Source organism: Camelina sativa, chromosome 11 (genome assembly GCF_000633955.1).
Source record: "Camelina sativa cultivar DH55 chromosome 11, Cs, whole genome shotgun sequence".
Taxonomy (NCBI): domain Eukaryota; kingdom Viridiplantae; phylum Streptophyta; class Magnoliopsida; order Brassicales; family Brassicaceae; genus Camelina; species Camelina sativa.
Window position 1 is genome coordinate 27,388,397 of NC_025695.1, and position 21,421 is coordinate 27,409,817.

General features: G+C 35.4%; 2 protein-coding genes across 2 annotated transcripts; both read right to left on the reverse strand.

Moving 5' to 3' along the window:
- Positions 14,238-15,496, reverse strand: LOC104724398 (oleosin 21.2 kDa). Its single transcript, XM_010442879.2, has 2 exons — positions 15,261-15,496; positions 14,238-14,858 (listed from the first exon to the last, which is right to left on the reverse strand). Exons 1-2 carry the CDS (start codon positions 15,420-15,422, stop codon positions 14,418-14,420), a joined length of 603 nt encoding a protein of 200 aa, XP_010441181.1. The 5' UTR covers positions 15,423-15,496; the 3' UTR covers positions 14,238-14,417.
- LOC104728399 lies at positions 18,365-19,300 on the reverse strand. Its single transcript, XM_010447380.1, has one exon. The coding sequence runs from the start codon at positions 19,298-19,300 to the stop codon at positions 18,365-18,367; it is 936 nt and encodes a 311-aa protein (XP_010445682.1).

Consider the following 21,421-nt stretch of genomic DNA (forward strand, 5'->3'; position numbering starts at 1 on the left):
GGTTTACAACCAAGTAAACCAGCATCCTCCAACAAGTTCTGTGCATATTTTCTCTGACAGACCGAGATACCTTTGGAAGAGCGTGAGATTTCAAGTCCAAGGAAAAATCTAGCAGGTCCAAGATCCTTAATTTTGAATTCAGACCGTAATAATGCCTTCAAACTCTCCACTGCATTATCATCATTACTAGCTATCATAATATCATCAACATAAACCAAAGCTGCAATGAATGATCCGGGTCTCTCCTTGACAAAAAGTGTATTATCCGCAGGTGACTGAATGAAATTTGCACCCAACAAAACAGAGGATAAACGCTTATACCATTGGCGAGAAGCTTGCTTCAAGCCATAAAGAGATTTGCGAAGTCTACATACCGGATTAGGAGGCAAGGTGACATTTGGTGGAGGAGTATACCCTTGAGGTAAACTCATATAAATTTCTTCATCCAAATCTCCATGTAAAAATGCATTAGAGACGTCCATCTGTGTTAAACTCCACCCTTTCTTAGCAGCCGCACCAATAGTAGTTTCACACTAGTCAACTTTGCCACAGGAGAAAATGTTTTGATGTAATCCAAACCTTCTTGTTGTGTAAACCCTTGAGCAACCAACCTAGCTTTATATCTCTCCACTGAACCATCAGGATTATACTTTATAGTAAACACTCATTTGCAACCAACAACATTCTTACCAGGAGATAAGGATTCAACATCCCAAGTATGTGCAGATTCAAGAGCATTAAGTTCATCACCTGCTGCATTTGTCCATTTTTCAGATTTCATGACTTGGGCAAAGGTTTTAGGTTCAGTTTCAAGACTGTAAGAGCAAATATAGGATTGAGACAAAGGATTGAAACGGTCATAAGAAACAACAGAAGAAATGGGATAAGGAGTAGTAAGTGGTTTATCAAGAGATTGATTTACTGGTGGTATAAAAGGAAGTGATAATGGTGGGTCTGTAGAGGTAAAAGGGACTAACGCACAATGATATTCAGAAAGATAGGAGGGAGTCTTAGTAGTTCGTTTAGGTCTAGCCATGGGTAAAGAAGCAGTACCTGTTTCATGTGTACGAGCAGTGTTCTCTTCCAGAACGATACTAAGATCCCGTGGTGTATGTGATGAAGATGCATGAGATGCATCAGGAAGATCAGGAATATCAATTTCAATAGCATCATCATCAAGAAAAGACATGGAATCAACAAAATGTGATGGTGCAGGCAAAGGAAGTACACTATTTGGAAACATATCAACTGCAGTAGATAACAAATTTGATGTTTTAAAAGGAAAAACATTTTCATGAAAGACAACATTACGAGATATAGTAACAGAATGAGACTCTAAATCTAGCAGTTTATAGTCTTTATAACCAGTCGGATAACCAAGAAAAACACAAGGCTTTGCTCGAGGTGAAAATTTATTCCTATCATTGACATTAGTAGAAACAAAACATAAGCAACCAAAACTTTTGAGTTTAAGATAATCAGGTTGTTTATCATAAAGCAATTGAAAAGGAGATTTATCATTTAACAAAGGCGAAGGTAAACGATTAATCAAAAACACTGCAGTTAAAACACAATCACTCCAATGCTTCAAAGGTATATTCGATTGATATAACAAAGCTCTAGCCACATTTAAAAGATGTTGATGTTTTCTTTCAACGACAGAGTTTTGTTGAGGTGTATATGCACATGAAAATTGATGTATCATCCCTTGTTCTTTAACTATTTCATGAAAAACTAGCTCAGGTGCATTATCTGATCTTATTGTTTTGATTTTAGAATCATATTGAGTAGAAATCATTTTGATAAAAACTGGAAAAATAGTAGAAACATCACTTTTATTGCGCATCATATAGATCCAGGTTACACGCGTACAGTCATCTACCAAGGTTAAGAAATACCTAAAACCCTCAACAGACTCTATACTAAAAGGACCCCAAGTATCCATATGAATGAGATCAAAAGGTTTCTTAGCAAGATTATTATTTGAAACATAAGCTAGCCTTTTCTGTTTTGCTAAAGGACAAATTTGACACTGAGTATTATTAGAAACTAAAGACTGTAAAGAAGGAATGACACTAACAAGTTTACTCAAAACAGCTGGTGACGCATGTCCAAGACGCTGATGCCATAGAAGACCAGAAGCAACCGTAGAAGCAGAAAAGGAACAAACCGCAGGAAAAGATGATGAGAGGGTTGTGGATTCTGTCTCAAGAATATAGAGGTTATGATGAAGTCTAGCCCTCCCAATCATCAATCCCCGTGAAAGTTCCTGTATAAGACAACAATTGGGAAAGAAATGAGTAGAGCAAAACAAACTTTGAACTAAACAACTAACACTAATCAAGTTAAAACAAAAATCAGGGACATGAAGAACATTATGCAAAACTAAATGTTGTGTTATGTAAATCGTGCCGGTGTGTGTAATAGGGACCCGAGTACCATTCGGAAGAGTAACTGTAACACTAGAAACGGGAACCATGTCTTTAAACATCGCCAAATCTGAACAAACATGACTAGACGCACCACTATCAATAATCCAATCATTAGGTGCAATGAAAGTAGGAAGAGTAGATAAAATGTGTTTTTGAAAAGTAAGAGTATGATTCTCATAACGAAGGTTAGTCGAAGGAAAAGGAATTGTACCAGAAGTAGAGGTTTTAGCCATAAAACCATGATCAGTAATAGTAGCAGCAATAGGCTCTTGAGTTTGCACTTGAGTATTATATTGGGAAATAAGTTGCTGTAATTGTTGTGGTGTTAAAACAGGATTACTGAAAGCATTACCATCCAATCCAGTAGAAGAAGACATTGAAGCAGACTGATTGACCAAAGAATTCGGAGGTGCAAATGAGGCTGGATACGAAGACTGTTCTGTATACACATTAGCAATAGTATTTGCCTTCTGAATAGGACCATAAGGTGCCATCTGCATTTGCATCCTAGGCTGATTCTGAGGCATACGAGGCTGAAAAGTAGACTGTCCTTGCGAATTGCCTTTAAAACCAGTGTTCGTCTTATAACCTGGAGGAAACCCATGAAGCTTATAGCATTTCTGAATAGTGTGTCCTAGACGTCCACAATGGGTACAAACTGGTTTCTGAGTTGGCCTCATCGTATTATACGCGGCAACATAAGTCTGATCACCATCATATGAAACAGGAGCAGAAGATTGAAAAGCCACATTATCAATCCTTGTCAATGGCTTTATAGTTATCTGTCACTCATCCTGTGTAACCATATTGAAAGCTTCTTCGATCGTAGGAATAGGTTTAAGCATCAGTATATGGCGTCGAGNACACCACTATCAATAATCCAATCATTAGGTGCAATGAAAGTAGGAAGAGTAGATAAAATGTGGTTTTGAAAATTAAGAGTATGATTCTCATAACGAAGGTTAGTCGAAGGAAAATGAATTGTACCAGAAGTAGAGGTTTTAGCCATAAAACCATGATCAATAATAGTAGCAGCAATAGGCTCTTGAGTTTGCACTTGAGTATTGTATTGGGAAATAAGTTGCTGTAATTGTTGTGGTGTTAAAACAGGATTACTGAAAGCATTACCATCCAATCCAGTAGAAGAAGACATTGAACCAGACTGATTGACCAAAGAATTCGGAGGTGCAAATGAGGCTGGATATGAAGACTGTTCTGTATACACATTAGCAATAGTATTTGCCTTCTGAATAGGATCATAAGGTGCCATCTGCATTTGCATCCTAGGCTGATTCTGAGGCATACGAGGCTGAAAAGTAGACTGTCCTTGCGAATTGCCTTTAAAACCAGTGTTCGTCTTATAACCTGGAGGAAACCCATGAAGCTTATAGCATTTCTGAATAGTGTGTCCTAGACGTCCACAATGGGTACAAACTGGTTTCTGAGTTGGCCTCATCGTATTATACGCAGCAACATAAGTCTGATCACCATCATACGAAATAGGAGCAGAAGATTGAAAAGCCACATTATCAATCCTTGTCAATGGCTTTATAGTTATCTGTCACTCATCCTGTGTAACCATATTGAAAGCTTCTTCGATCGTAGGAATAGGTTTAAGCATCAGTATATGGCGTCGAGCTTGCTCATAACTTTCATTCAATCCCATGAGAAATTTAGTCACACGACTACGCTGTTGCAAATTCTCCCATTTGACAGCTGCATCACACTCACAACGTCCACAAGTACACACTGGAAGATCAATATAATTTTTATGTTCTTCCCAAAGAGAAACCAAAGCTGTGTAGTAGGTGGTAACATCTAAAGATCCTTGCTCAAGCTTACTAAGCCGTTCTCAATATCAAAGATCCTAGGAGCATCATCTTGCTTAAAGCGATTGAAAATACTTTTCCACATGCCCTCTGCAGTAGGAATATAGAGCAAACTCTGTCCTATCTTTTTATCTACTGAGTTCATCAACCAAGTACTCACAATATCATTGCATCTAGACCAAGTTCCATAATCACGATGATTCTCTGGAGGTTTAGTAATCGTACCGTTGATAAAACCCAGCTTATTGCGAACATTCAACGCCATCCACATAGATCTCTTCCAAGAAGGAAACTCCGAAGCCGTTGTAAGGCGATCTGAGACCAAAACAAGTCCAGCATGATCATTACTATTGAGATAAAAAGGATTCTCATACTGATCCATCTGAAATCGCGGAGGCTCAACGGAACTAGTCATCGGATTCAAAGGAGGAACATTAGATCCCATAGTTTTAGGGATTTGAAAAGAGAATTCGTGACAAATTTGTAAAAGAAAAGAAAAGAATCGACACGAGAAAGGTCAATCAAAGAAATAAAGCAAACAGAAGAAGAGAGAAACAAAGAATGACTCCGACGATAAGCTCAAAGATCATAACAATAAGGATTCTCACAATCCGAAGAAAAGAAATCGAGCAGCTCATCTCTTTCAATCAACTTCTCACAAAGATTCCGATGATAACAGATGAAGTGGAAGACTCAAGAGCATTGCTCTGATACCATATTAAGATTCTGATTCACCGGAGAAGTACATCGGGGAAGAAGAAGAAGAGGAGAGCAATTAAGGCTCTAACTAACTTTCTTAACAGAAAATAAATGTGAATTACAAAGCTTAGTTTAGGAGAACTAATCTCATCTCCTTATATACAAACATCTTATTAAACCAAACTAAGTAAACCAGAGATAACCGATATCCGGTTGAACCAATCCTCATGTATCTAATACGTTTTCCCCTCTCGTTTGCTTCAGCCGCTATCCTCCTGCTATTAGCTTCCATGATCATTGGATTGGGCTGGAAATTTGGCGAGTAACGTTGGTACAAGACACTCCCAGGGATATTACCAGTGGCGTTGTCGAAGATTGGGATGGGATTGTAGAGCTCATTCATGTCCATCTCACTCCAGTACATATTGTACTCACCACCAGATTCTTCTAGATCAGTATCTTCCTCTGACTCTTCTTGATCCTCCAAAGCGTTGTGCTCCGGATCAATATCATCTAACTCTTCATCATGCTCTGGCTCTTCAACCACAGGGATGTGACGTTCTGCTGCTCCATTCGGTTCAATCTCTCGGATAATCACTTCCGGATTAAGATTTTGTGGAGGATCATCTCCCTCATCTTCATCAGGGTCTTGTTCTTCTCCACCATTTTGAATCAGACAGGCACCAGTGTCGTGGGTCAGCATGCCACACACTTCACAAAATCCTCGCCGGCCTTCAAACCGAAAGCGTAGAAGCATGTTTACACCCCTCTGAAACTGGAAGTTGCGTTGAAACCTTAAGGGGTCTTCCACATTCCAATTGACTTGCACGCGAACAAACTCTATCCGTGCAGCGGCTTCAGCATCATAGTCAACCTCCATTAGGTTCCCCAAATTTCGTCCAACATGAGCAATGACTTCACGGTTGAGGAATTGAAGTGGGATTCCTCTTATCTGAATCCAGAACGGGATGAAGTTGAGCAACGGTGGGTTTTCAAGAGCATTCCATCGTTGTAGTACCAGCATACGGTCATTAAACGCCCAAGGACCGCGTCTCATGACCGTCTCCAATGATTCTTTCGACGGTAATATGAATTGATATTGGTTTCCTGGAACAATTCGTCCATGAACAAGACCTGCTTTTCCCCAAGCACGAGGCATGGCAGCGATGATTGATCGGAGGTTCTGACATCGTGGCATCAATGGCCAACCCATGATGATAAATCGATTCTCCGCTGCCGCCTGGGCCACTATCTCCTCTGGAATTGGAATTGGCATTGGCGCGTCTTCCGCAACGAGATTGAGATCTTGGACTGCTCTTCTCAAATTGTCACCCATCTTTGTAAGAACTTCGTAGTATCGTAGGGGGAAAAGCGTTTGAGATGCAAATATGATGAAAGCAAGTGAAAATTTTCCAATTCCATGTCTACGATTAAATAGAGGAATCCTCTCGATAACCGCCGTAGCGGAGAATCAAAGTGGAGATAACTGCCCGAGAAGTGGAGAAAACTGCTGCCACTCCGCTGGCAAAATCGACGACAACCGTCGCAAAAGAAAACCGACAAAATAACTGTAAAAAAAATCGCTTTTTGTGTCGCCATTCTTTTTTGATGCATATTTCTTCTTTATTCAATCTTTAAACTTTGTTCATATTTATTCATTTTTCTCTTTCACTTTTTAGATTTCATTTTATCAAAACTAACTAAAAATAAAAGTTTATTAAACTAATATTTGTCACTAGTACATACATAAACCTCTAGTAAAGCTATTGCACTTTTTCATTTTCTCTATAAATATAAAATTTTAAAAAAACATAAGATTCAGAATAATTTAAAAAAAAACATCAAATTACATTTATCACACTCGTTATGAAGAAGTATGAATCAGTTTGGTAATTTTTAAAGTTCAAGCTTACATAACTTGATATTTTAAAAGAATATGATCAATATTTAACATATGAATAAAATAATTATCAATAATACTCTAATTTTTAAAAAAAGTAAATATAGTTAAAATATATATAGCAGATTGGTTAAATGTAATGACTTATATGATTAAATGAGTTATGATATTTATAATGGACGACAAGTTAAATGTAAAACGTTAAGATTGTATGATGTAATTGTTTAAAAACTAAAAAGATAGATAAAAAATTTATTTTAACATATAAAAAATATATTGTTTTGTATAAAACAAAGTTTATTCTGTGTTGTCCCACGAGTAATGATCATCTATAGTTTCTAAAATCTTCCTAAACACCTCAATTTTTTATTCCTAGGTCTGTGTAATAACCCATCCAATATGAGTGTACCTACACCAGAATAATTTTCAAAACATAGTGTAATAATGATGATTAAAATAGATAGTGACACAAATCGAAAGAGATAATTTGGTTTGTCATCACAAAAAGCACATAACCATGGACGACTATTGTCGATAAAAAACAAGAATTTAAAAAACAAACAATTTTTATACATATAGATTTGTATAAACTGTTTATAATTAACTTAATTAAAAAAATAATAATAAAATAATTATAGATTTGTGTAAAGATTTTAATTATTACTGGGGTATAGAAAAAAAAATCAAAGTTTTAAGTTTTTCAAAGCTACGGTTAAGAAGTTTTAGAAAAAAAAGATGACTTTTAAAAACTCTAATCTGATTATTTGGATTTGGGCTTTTATATATATATATATATATATATAAGTAAAAGCTGTTAAATTCTAAACCAATAATCTCTAAATTATTACATTAAATTAAAAAAAACAGACCAACCAAGAAACACTAACAAAGCAAAAATTCATTGTGACGACATTTTTGATGTTCACGGTGGGTGATGTGGAGTGTCTTCTACTGCAACAATAAGTCTAGGCTTCAAAGAAAGAAGCTCAAGAAAAAATTGTGGCTAGTAGGCGTTTTCAATGTAGTTGTTATAGCATTTAAAGTTGGTTTGGCAGACCATGTCTACCAATTTTAAGAGAAGAACTACCATGCACCCCGTTCAAACTGTTCCAATTAGGTAAATATTCGGATCTTTTATTGTTTTTCTCTATTTTGTTTTTCCATTTACTAATAACTATGATGTTGTATATTAGATATATTTGACTTTTAAGAACTCTAATCTGATTATTGGATAGATTTTAGTTTTTTTTTATAAAAAAAATACTATTTAGTAAAAACCTTTTAAATTTTAAACCAATCACCTCTAAATTGTTACATCAAATCCTACCTCTTTTGGTGCATCAAATTAGATTCCGCCGGGTCCAACAACTATAATTTTGTCACATCCATTTACATCTTGCGGTCGAACAACATGTATTATGAGAATCGACGTAAACGTAAATACTCTTTTCCTTTTTTTTTTTTTGTTTTCTTATTGCAATGATTGTTATTCTCTATTTATTCTTCTTGCCATTGGATCAGATATTTTCTTTTTATTATTGCTATGAGATGAAAAGTGGAAAAGCATAAATGATCTGTAGGAGTACGTAGATGTCTTATCTAAGTGTTGTATATATTTTCTTCTTATTATGATTTTTTTCTTCTTAATACATATGATATTGTGTATTGTAGAAAAATTAAAAAATAAAATAAAAAAGATTACTCGACTTGTATACACGAAAGATACAGAGTATCTTTAACAATTAAAATAAAAATAAACTTGTTGTACAAAACATGCTCCTCACATATGAAATTATTGAGTGATGCTTTTAAAATATAGACACCAGAAACCAATCAAACAAATATAATCAGTGAAAATTAAATGAATATCATCAAACCAATAGACGATATATATCACTACTAAATATAAGAATCTAAAATATTAAAACAGTCATATATATATATATATATATAGGTTTGCCAATGATAGTAATTTCATACTAGATTTTAACCCACGGTGTACCGCGGACATATAATTTATATTGTATGTTGTATTTATTTGTTAAATATTAGATATTTTGTAAGCCATTGTGCGGCTAAATGCTTAAATTAATTTTTAAACCCACAATACACTTCACAACCATTTGTTTGTTATATTTAGTCTGTTTGTTTAGTGTTTGAGATTCTATTTTAATTTTTAATTATTATAACAAAAATAAAGGATCTAAATACATTATAAGTAATTTATACGTTGTGATAAAGTTACATTTTTCTTAATGATTTAATTATTTTACACATTCTTAGTTAAATCTATTTGATTTTCTATGTCAAATATTCTAATATTAGAAGTGTTGACAAATAATAAAATGAGGATTTAACCTGTGTTAGCACAGATTTAATAATATTTTATTAATTCCAACATGATCTCTTAAATCTACTTGATTTTATATGTCAAATATTCTAATATTAGAAGTGTCGACAAATAATAAGATGAGGATTTAACCCGTGTTAGCACAGATTTAATAATATTTTATTAATTCCAACATGACCTCTTTATAACTCATCTACTATAAAACCACATTATATAGTATTTTAAACTTTTTTAATTTTACATTTTGTGTTATTTTAAATATTTATTAAGTTTAAATATATGTCAATCGAAGTTCTTCTTACATTAATAATCAAAGCTAACATGTTTTGGAAAACAAAATGGGAATCAATTTTTTTTTTTTTGCAAATGATTCAGAGATAAACTATCTTCAAACACAATAGAAAGTGGTTAAATATATCATAGTTTATGTTTCCATATTGATTGCTATTATTTTTTTTTGTAGTTAGAATGAAATGTAAAATATTTAGAAAACAAAATCTAAAGTAATGTTAGTTTTGGAAATTTTTTAAGAATTAACTTTGTAAATAAATTTTTAAATAAGCAAAACTAAAATGGTAGAACCCAAAATGTACTTAAAAATGTATATATAGATACTTTTTTAGAGACTAATAATATAGCAGTCCTTAAATGTGAGCACCCCATCCCATAGTGGGATTTTTTAGACAGAAGGATTAGGGCCCCAAAGAAGGAAATGTCATTATGATTTTTGATATGCATTATCAGAAAAATTCATTGTCATTTCGTTTCCTGTAGAAGTACTGATTGACATATACATACTAGTAGCCCCATATAATTACGAATGGGAAAAATGTTATTTAAATCACCAACTTTCAAATTTAGGCCATTTAAATCATCAACTTAAGAGGCCATTTTAATAATGAACTTATTGTTGACTTTTATTTTAAACATCATGTTTTGTTGACTGAGCCAAAATTATCATGACGTTAAATCATTTAACAGAGCTAGTAACAGACATTCATGTGTTGTTAAACATCATCTGTTAGTGAGAAACGACGTAGTTTAGCAAAAACTAAAACCCCTAATTTCGAAAATCAAATCCCTAATTCTCCAAATTGATATTATCATTCTCATATTCTCTTCAATTCATCTGCCCCAAATGTCGAATGTGAGAAAGAGTAGCTTTATTGAGATGTTGATAGAAACAAGTCGACGTGAATCATATATTTTGTTCAATTTTATTTCTTCGTTTTTATGTATTTCTTCCTCCCTTCTTTGTCTTCTTATTACTTTTAATTTTCAATTACATATGTATAACAAAAATTTGGTGACTGTAAAAAATAATTATCAATGCAGAATCAAAAATACTAATTTCGATCAAAGCCCAATGAGAGAATCAAGCTAAAGAAATTATCTTCATTTATGTATATTTATTTTATTTTTAAAGTATGCAATATTTTAACTTAATAAACTATGATAATATAATTATTAAATCAAAATTTTTAACTCTCTTACCACCAAAAAATCTGTAATACATTTTTTGTATACTCATCATTATATTTAGTTCTTGTGATCCAAAATATAATTATATAAAGATCAATATAATGTTTATTTAATTCAAAATTGTAATTTAATGATTTTCTATATAAAAAAAATTGATATTCCATTTTCAAAATTTTACTACAAAGAGGAAATCATTAGAACTTAACCTAGCAATATAGCTTAAATTAAGGTGAATATAAAAGAGATTAGAAATTAAATTAATCTTTAGGATTTTTATTGTATTTTATATGATTTTATAAGGTTTCACTCTTTCCTTATTGGTCCATTTAGCATTTAATTTCTAAAAAAATAATTTATAATTTTTTTTACAAAATTAAAATGTAATAATATACATTAATTTATACTTTATGTCTACAGTTTACTACTAAATTGTAACTGAAATTACATAAATTATGAATTGACTATTTTTTTTATTTATCCTCATTCAAACACACTATAAATTATAATTGTAACTCATCTAATTAAATTATTTTAGAAATGTAACTTTCATCCCTTGAAATCCTATAAATAACCATTTTCACATCATCCACCATATCTCAAATTCTAAATATTTTCTTTGTTTTGTTTATATTCTTGCATGGGTTCAAACTTTTCATGGTATATTTTGTTAAATTTATCTTATATTTTGTTCAATTTTATTTCTTTGTTTTTATGTATTTCTTCCTTCCTTCTTTGTCTTTTTATTATTTTTAATTTTCAATTACATATATATAATAAAATTTTGTGGCTTTAAAAAATAATTATCGATGCAGATTAAACAATAATAATTTCGATCAAACCCCAATGAGGGAATCAAGCTAAAGAAATCATCTTCATTCATGTATATTTATTTTATTTTTAAGAGTATGCAATGTTTTAACAAAATAAACTATTATAATAGAATTATTAAGTCAAATTTTTTAACTCTCTCTTACCTCCAAAAATTTTGTAATACATTTTTTTATACTCATCATTATATTTAGTTCTTGTGATCCAAAATATAATTATATAAAGATCATTATAATGTTTATTTAATTCAAAATTTTGTAATTTAATGATTTCTATATAAAAACAATTTGATATTCCATTTCCAAAATTTTACTACAAAGAGAAAATCATTATAATTTAACCTAGCAATATAGCTTAAACTAAGGTGAATATAAATGAGATTAAAAATTAAATTAATCTATGAGATTTTGTATTACATTTCATATGATTTTATAGGACATATATTTAATTGATACTTAAAAAAAAATTACAATTTAATTATTAAATGTTTTGGGTAAATTTTGAATATCATAGTAAATTTTTACTTTTATCATTAACAATATTTTTTAAATAAGTGGTATATTTTGATATTGTATGATTTGAAGAAATAAAGTATATTATTGACATTTAGGAAATTTGTTTGTTATATATGTATTTTTAGGGAGAATTTCAAAAATACATCTTTTTCAATACCACTTTTCAGAAAAACCATTTGAAAATCTTTATTAAAATATTTTTTTTCAGAAAATTCTCATAGTATTATGATTATTACATAATTAATACAACAATCCGCACATATACGCGGGATATTACCTAGTTACGAATTAAAGAAGGTTGATTTCTCTCTTTTTGGTTCAAGTTGGCCGGTTTTCGGTTTATTTGGATTTCAATTCGGTCCGGTCTAGTTTTGATTAAAACATCTACTTTACCTCTATTTTTTTTCTTTTTTTTTCAACAAAAATTGTCTCTACTCTAAAATCAATAAAACTTCAAGAATTACATTTACATAAATTATAATTCGAAGGTAAGGAAGTAGTAAAATAAATATAAGAACTGAAAGGCATACACTTTGAAACATTAAACTTTGAAAATGTTGAACTTATTAATTACGTATAATTTATTATTTAGTAATCAAAAAAAAGTTAATCAGTATGCAACTATATATGTACCATTCAAAAAACTTGGCTTTGAACCCAAAAAAAAATCGTGACTTCGGTAGCGCATTTTAGAATTTTTTTTTTTTTTGTTAAAAGGTATGCAATTTTATAAATTAGTGTCCAAATAGACTATTTCTGGATTTAAGCCCATATAAAATTCTGAAGACCCAATCCACAAACATCAAACCTAACTAAACCATCTAATATAAAACCGATTCGGGTTCACGAAACTGAACTAAACCGGATGACATGAAACCCTAATCTACAACTGAAAACACACAGTCGTAGTTGCAGACCATGGACTGCAGATACTCGCCAGAGTAGGACTTTCAGTGAGCCTGGATGGCGCGAATCGAACGGAGATGGTGATCCAGGATCCGTTGCCATCCCGTCACCATAGAGCCGTTTTGAGAAGGAGGAAGAAATTCGATCTTGTTATTATCGAGGAGTTTTTTTGTGCAGTCGTGAGAGAGCAAAGCAGTAGGAAATAGATCGGGAGACCTTTGACGGTGACTTAGTCTCACCAGATCGCAGACTACCTCCCCCATCGTACAACAGTCTCATGAAACCTCCAGAATCTCCAATCGCCCGACCTAACTACCTTCCTCTCTCGTTCCTTGCCGGGAAAACCTCCTTCTTCTACTTTGCGTAGCTACACTGCCGGTAGAGATCTTACCGTCGGTGTCTCACAGATGCTTTTCCTCGTCACAACTCCCTTGATTTTGATCATATTGTTCTGCCGAGATGATACCGCAGACTACGGATGAAGAACCATGAGCTTCGGAATCCTTGTCGTCACCGAAATCGCCGGAGAACTCCACCGTCGGTGCAAGAGATTGTACTCAGAAGAAGAAAAGATTTAAGAGAGAAATTGCCGCTAGTGAAATCTACGCAACTGTCTCTACAAGTTTGATTTAATTATAGAAATAACTGCAAATTTTAGAATTCTTTTTGCCTTTTGAGCGTTTCATCTCGTTATCTAAAATTCAATTGTTCTCTCTAATTTATAACAACAAAATAATAAACATGTATATCAAATATCTCACGATTTATTAACCTTTTATACTGTACTACATTAGATTAGAATCTGTGCTAAAGCACGAGTTGAAATTTCTTTTATTTATATTATAATTTTTATATAAAATATAAATTTATATAATTATTTTTAAAAGTTATTGTAAATAAAACATTATACAATAAAATTATATACTAAATATTAAGATTTAAAATTTATTTGAGATTTCTTATAATTTTGCAAATTAGCCTGAAATTTATCAAATTAATTATAATAAATATTATTTTTGTTATTTCGATATATAATTGTTAATATAATCAAAAATTACTCTCAATCTTAATCTGCAAAAATGATTAATTTTTAAAATTTTGTTGCTTACATAGTTAATTTAATTAAATATTCTATAATTTTTTTTTTTTTTTTAAATATCCGTGAAATCAAGATTTAAAGAATAATTACAAACTTACAATCCATATAACTTATCAAATAATCAAATTATTAATCTTATTTCCTCTACAATATAGAGGTACTATATAGGAGATTATATCATATAATGTATACAACGATGGAGAAATTATTAGAAATATAATTACCACAACACTTAGGATCTTTTCATGCTTACAAAGATACAACACATACATGGTACTAAAAAACCAAACAAAAAAAACATCATATTGAAAACACACGAAAGTGGACATCATAGTGAAAATACACGACTACCATACGTTCATACAGAAATGAACTCATCATACAACCGTCGTCCTCCCCTGAGTTTCATGACCCTTAGTAGTAGTATCGTGGGACTTCGAGATATCATACTGTTTAACATCATGGGCCTTGTTCTGCACGTGCTGGCCCATTTCTTTTCCCTTTTGTCCAGCGTAACCAACAGCGTCAGCCATTCTCCTCTTTGCATACTCCAATTGCTCAGGCACAGTCCTCCTTGTCCCACGAAGATAGTTCATGACCCATGAGATGGAGCTTAGCCCGGTTAGACCGAACATTCCCGAGGCTAAAAAGCCTGTCATGGCTAGCCCGATGGTTAGAGCCGCTGGAACTATAACAGGGCTGAAGAGGAGGAATAACGGTAGAGCTACCATTAAGCCAATCACCGAACCGGCTAGAAGTAAACCAGCCAAGGCAAGCAGCGAACCCACCACAGGGACTCCAACCAAAAGGGACAATACCTACAAAACAAAGGACACAATTCAAGAAAAGAAAACTACATTAACATAAATAGATCTAATTAAGAGATGCTATTATGTATAAGTGTATCGATTGGGCCATCTAGACCGACATTGTAAAATTATATTCAATTAGCAATCATCAGAACAAGAATTAGAAAAAGTATAAATGCATGTAACCGTATTGATCGGACCACCATAAGCATGAGATCAAGAAAAGGTATATCGACATAACCATAGGAATCTAACCGTTAACCAACCATTTTACATAAATCCACCACTTTTAAAAGAAAGTGTCCGTTGACCGTTGTTTCCTCAAGACTCATTTCATAACTTTGTAAGCATATGATGATTAAAAAAATGCATTTCTCAACAAAAAATAATAGAACTAGAAAAGGGCGTTACTTGGGTGCTAGATGGGCCACTTTCAGGCATCATGCTCTTGTAACCACTGCCGTAACCGCCACCGCCACCACCTTCATACTGCTGATGACCTCGGCCACCTTCATACGGCGACTGAAATTGGAAGTGCCTATCCGTACGGTCGACGCGATGTGTATCCGCCATTTTAAGATAGTAATGAGAAAAATGTTTTACTCTTTCTCTTATTCTTAATTTGTAATTAATTTAGAAAAGTTTAGTGAAAGCTTTATTTATAGAAGAAGTTGGAGTGATGAGAAAAGGACACCTAAGACGGTGAGATGTTAGAGTAGTAGAGGTGTGGCTTTGCATGATTTCCAAGTTTCAACTTATGTTCTTCTTTTTTTATTTCGTTCACGAGATTTAAAAGATGTTTTCGCTTTCTCCGCTGACACGAAATTAAAGCAAGACAAAAACTAACCTATGCATGCATGTATACTTCAGTACGAAGTCTAGAAAAGATCTCAACTTGTAAAATACAAATTTGAAATAAAAAAGAGATTAGAAGTTTCATTTTTAGATTATGTTCCTAACGGATCCAAAACTATGTTACTAACGTTACGGTCCAACTATGTAATAATATTACTTCATTCATATAACGATGATGACACTAACGAATTGCAAAACAAAATTTTAAAATATATTAGGTCTATCTATAGCTTTTAATTAAATAATATGATATTAAATTTTTTTTTAAAATTTAATGTTAAATTATATTCAAAAAAAATGTTCGTTTGTATAACTTGTGCAACATTTGTTGAGAAAATATTTGATTGGAATAGCTATTCAGAAACCACCCTTAGCAGTGAGACTTTTACCAGAGCACAAAACCCTCATCATATTTTCTATCCCCCAACTGTCCGATGGCAAGCAGCTGGTCCCAAATTTGCCGGTTAATCCACTTAATGATGATCAAGGCTGGTGTCGGTGCAGAACCATGCCGCCGTCTGTTCCTTTCCCTCCATATTGCATAAGTAACAGCTTGAAACACATAACGGATAAGGAAACCCTCAACTAAAGGAAACTGAGGGTTTGAGATGTGATCAAGTTGAGTAGACCAAACAGTCATGTACTGCGCTTTCATCAGACCTTTCGCAAGTCCCGACCACACAGCAGAAGCGTAATCACACTCAAAGAACAAATGGTGTCTGGTTTCCATAGTGAATTGACAAAAAAACGCAAGCGCCCGCAGCCATTCCATTCCACGCAACCTGACGAGCACCAGTTGGTAAGCGATCAAGAACCGCCAACCACACACAGAAAGAGAACTTTGGAGTAGCATGACCAAACCAAATACCTCTGTGCCACGCCACTACAGTAGTCGTGGTGCGAACATGATTCCAAGTATCTCGAGTGACAAACTTAGGACGAAACACATCATTCTTACCCCGCCAAAGCATTCTGTCCATTCGCTGCTGACCTTGTTGCCTGGACAACTACAAAGCATCCTGAATCGTGTTTAAGTTGTCAGAACGGTGTCGTCGCCTACGACGACGTTGAGCCCATGCCTCCGACAGAGAGCTCTTCCAGGGTATTCCAAAGTCAAGAACACCTCGATCACCCACAACCTCCGAGAGCGTTCCCAGTCCATACCAGTTATCAAACCAGAACAATGTTTGTTCACCATTACCAACGTCAACCATACAGAAAGGTTTAGCCATATCTCTAAACTTTAGGAGCTTAGTCCAGATCCAGGATCCCAAAGTGGAAGTATTCTTCACTGACCAGAACGACGCCTCCTTTAACAGATTTGAGTGGGCCCATTTCACCCATAAAGAGTCACCATGAGAGACCAATTGCCAAATCAACTTTAAACAGTAGACTGTATTAGCCTTGTCCAAAGATCGTAAACCCAACCCACCCTCACTGTGTGGTCTACAAAAAACCTCCCAAGCTACCTTCGCCTTTCGAGTGTTCATCTCTGTCCCAGACCAGACAAAACCTGAACACAACGAGTTAACCTCCGCAATACAATCACTAGGCAAACGGTAAGCCGCCATCCAGAAATTACACACACTCCAAAGAACTGAGGATATCAAGTTAAAACGACCTGCAAAGGAGAGATGCTGAACCGTCCATGAACCAATTCTCTGTCTAATTTGCTCCAACAACGGCAAACAGTCCGCATTGGTAAGACGCTTGGTGACTAAGGGAAGGCCTAAATAGCAAATCGGGAGAGAACCAATAGTGAATGGGAATCGAGTTGAATCAGGGAGAGGTGTTGCATTGCCTGCCAGATAAAGTGTTGATTTCTCCACGCTAATAGATAGACCAGACATCTTGGCAAACTGAGTAAAAAAGCTTGTAATACCCTCAATGGACCGTGTTTGACCATCAGAAAGGACCATTAGATCATCTGCGAAGCTAAGATGAGTCAGATTGAGATTTTTGCACCAAGGATGAAAACCAAACCACCTCTCACCCGCCGCCTTATCAAGAATCTTTGAGAGGACATCCATACATATGACAAATAAGTACGGTGACAAAGCACAACCCTGACGAAGCCCCCGAGAGCTCCTAAAAAAACCGGCAAGTTCACCATTAACCTGAACCGAGAACGAGGCAGTGGTAACACAAAGTATAATCCAGTGAATGAACATAGGGGGAAACTGCATGGCAGAGAGGACCTTAGAGAGGAAAGACCACTGCACAGAATCAAACGCCTTTGAAATATCAATCTTGATAGCACAACGTCCAGAGAGGGATGGCTTGCGATAATTCTTCACCAACTCAGTAGCTAGAAGCACATTTTCGATCAACAAACGGTCCTTGACAAAAGCAGACTGATTTGCAGAAACAAATTTTGGTAACACCCGTTTAAGCCTATTTGCAATAATCTTCGAGATCACTTTGTAGACCACATTACAACAAGAAATGGGCCAATAATCTTTCATCTCCATGGCAGAAACTTTTTTGGGGATTAAAGCAAGGATTTTGGAAGTAAGACCTTTCGGCAAGAAACCTTTGGCAAAGAAAGATTGCACCGCAACAACAAATTCAGTACCCAAAATCTCCCAAGTGGACTTGAAGAACTCCAAGGTGAAACCATCAGGCCCAAGCGATTTATCATTTGCCATAGAAAACAGAACCTACTTAATCTCCTCTCCAGAAACAACTCTGGTTAACACTTGCTGATCAACAATAGAGCAACGATACAACAACAGTAGCTCAAGCTCCGCAACCGTTGAGCCCTCAAAACCTGGTGGGATAAGCTGCAGAAACTCGCGAAAGTGACGTTCTGCCTCAAGCTTAATTTCGTCATCCTTCACGACCACCCGACCATCAGAGCAATGTATCTCTTTGATAGTGTTTTGCGCTTTTCGAACCGTAGCCGCTCTATGGAAGGCTTTATTGTTTTTTTCACCTACTTTCAACCAATGCAACTTGGACCGCTGCTTAAGAAATTTTTCCTCCAACACAGCCAGAAAATCCCATCGAGCGTAAGCTTCATTCTCCTCTTCCATCGCTGTAGAGGATGGATTAGCCAAGTTGGCTTGTTGTTTGTGACATAGGACCTCTAAAGCCTGTTTTGTCTTTAAGACCAAATTACCAAGGCGACGCTTTGCCAAAGAATGAAGACCTGGCTTCAAACCTTTAAGCTTTTTAGAAAACCGGAATAGTGTCGATGTTAACAAGAACTGAGGGGGTGTGTCCTTCCAATACGACTCAACTAACGGTTTAAACTCCTCCATTTCAGTCATTAGATTCACAAATTTAAACGGTTTGCGTCTTGGACCAAGATTAACCCCATCGCCCTTCACCATGATGCGACAGTGTAAGTGATCAGAGCAACCCCCAGCTGCAAAGACATTATAAGCGTGTGGAAACACCCTCTCCCAGTCTGCGTTCACCAACACACGATCGAGTTTCTTAAGGATTAGATCATCATCTCGCTTATTACACCATGTAAAAAGCGGACCATGGAAAGCCATATCCGAGAGAGAGCAATGATTGACTACGGCTTGGAAGTCCCTCATTTCTCCTGTGAGCATCGGATTGGCATCAAACCGAGAGTGTTCCTGCATATCCAAGGTTTCATTGAAATCACCAAAGAGTATCCAAGGCTTATTAACTGCTCACTTTTGTAGAAAGGGTCCATCCTCACATTTCCCTTCCAGAGAACCCATATGCGTCCCCGACGACTGTACTCATAATTTGTTAGAACGGACCAACTGGGAAACAAATGACTTCCCAACCATGAAACCTTCTTTTCCCGAACACGAGTTTCAAGCAAACAACCAAACTGAAACTTATTTCCCTCCACCCACTGCTTTATAACGGAATGTTTTGAAGATCTATTTAAACCGCGAACATTCCAGCAAAAACCTGACATTAATGTTTGAATTGAGGCTTTGTACTCTGATCTCTAGGAGGATCCCTAGCAGAAAGAGCAGGAAGGTTGGAGCCATGTTTTTTCACTGATTTGGTTCCCGGATGCAAGTATGTGCGCATAGGAACATCCAACTGGGAACCCCGTTTATTAGGTGCAGGTTGACGTATGATGACATTTTTATCCTCTGGACAAGGCGGATTAGCTACCACACCTGCAGCCTCACCCAGAACCGTCTCAGATTCTTCCTCCAGCTCTGTCTCTTCACCCAAAACAGACTAAGAGTTCTTTAAAAGGGATCCATCGTCAATAGGCACCTCCCGCCTTTTCCCCGGACTGCTTCTAACAGACTTCGGCGTAATCCAATCGTCTGCCACTGCATCCTCCTCTAAGGTCGGCAAGGTGTCTGAAATTTCTGTATAGGGGATCATGGCAACTACCAAGGTTGCAGGAGCTTGATCGTTTACTAAGCTAGTCTCCTCACTAACTACCTTAGCTGGGGAGTTCGGTAGAGTCTGCTTATCAGAACCAACTGAGGCATCTGAGATTAAACAAGTTGCAGCAAGATGTCCCCATTTCTTACAACAAGTGCACCACGGCGGCAACCAGGGATAGCTATACTGAACCACGGAGTCGAGCTCCCCCTCTTCCTCTCCCGTAAACACATATTCCCGCAGTAGCTCCTTTGTCAGATCTACTTCAATCAAAACTTGAGCCTCATCGAAACTGATACATGCCTCAGTTTTGGGATGCAACCTAATAGGCTTTCCCACCGCACTAGAGAGGAACTCCAATCCCTTGTCCGTAAACATGGTAGGAGGAACATTGCTAAGGGTGACCCATAGTGGAACTGACTTCAAACCTGGTTGAGCTTCCTCAACATATGGAGTCCACTTTGATACAATCATAGGTAGATCGGCTATGTTCCACATTCCTCGATTCAGTATGCGATGTCTCATTCCCTCATTCCTGATACGGAACTTCACTGTAGAGTCGTTGACTGTGAAGACATCAATCAAAGACGTCCGATCTCCCAACTGCCAGATCTTATTCACAATCATGTGAATCTTCCCGACATGTGGAGCCTTAGCGTTAAGAAACTTGCCAATGACGAAGTCCTCCCACAAAGGCTTCGCACCAACAAACACCTCCTTCGGCACTACAACCTTCTCCTGTCCATCAATCTCCGATACTGCAAACTTTTGCTGAGTGAACACACGTTTCTGAGCAACCTGCAGGAAAGAGCGTTTCCCGTTTTTTGCAGGCTGAACCGATGACGAGACCCCCTGTGGAATCTCCTGAACCTGAGTAGCACTGGTAGATGTCTCCACCAACCCCTCTGACAAAACCACACAATCTCCTCCCTCCTTCGCCCCCTCTACGACATCCTTCTCCACCGCAGGAGGACTTGGAGAACCCACCGGCGGCATCAAAACTTGACGAGAAAGCAAAAAACCCTAGTCGCCTTTTTTTCACCCTTGCCACGTCAGCCTTCAACTCAAAATCTAAAAATAATTGGTTATTATTACTTTGTTCAATATGATATTAAATTTTAAATTTAAAATTTCATAAGGAGGAAAAATCTCTGATAATTTTGATGCCAACTTAAAATTTTGATCCAAGTTACAATTTAATATCTTTGACACTAAATTATATGTTTTCTTCCTATTAAAATCCCCTCTTTGTTAATTGGGAAGTAAAATTAACTTTAAAAAGTTTACATAGTTATTTCACAACTCCATTACAAATATAAGTTAAAAAAAATTAATAATAGTCATTATTGGTAAAAATGTCAAATACTAATTTATTCAATTTA

Coding starts and splice junctions, on each gene's coding strand:
- LOC104724398 (XM_010442879.2), bottom strand. CDS start 15,422: ATGGCGGATACACATCGCGTCGACCGTACGGATAGGCACTTCCAATTT. Junction 14,859..15,260: donor GTGGCCCATCTAGCACCCAA/GTAACGCCCTTT, acceptor TTTGTTTTGTAG/GTATTGTCCCTTTTGGTTGG.
- LOC104728399 (XM_010447380.1), bottom strand. CDS start 19,300: ATGCAGGAACACTCTCGGTTTGATGCCAATCCGATGCTCACAGGAGAA.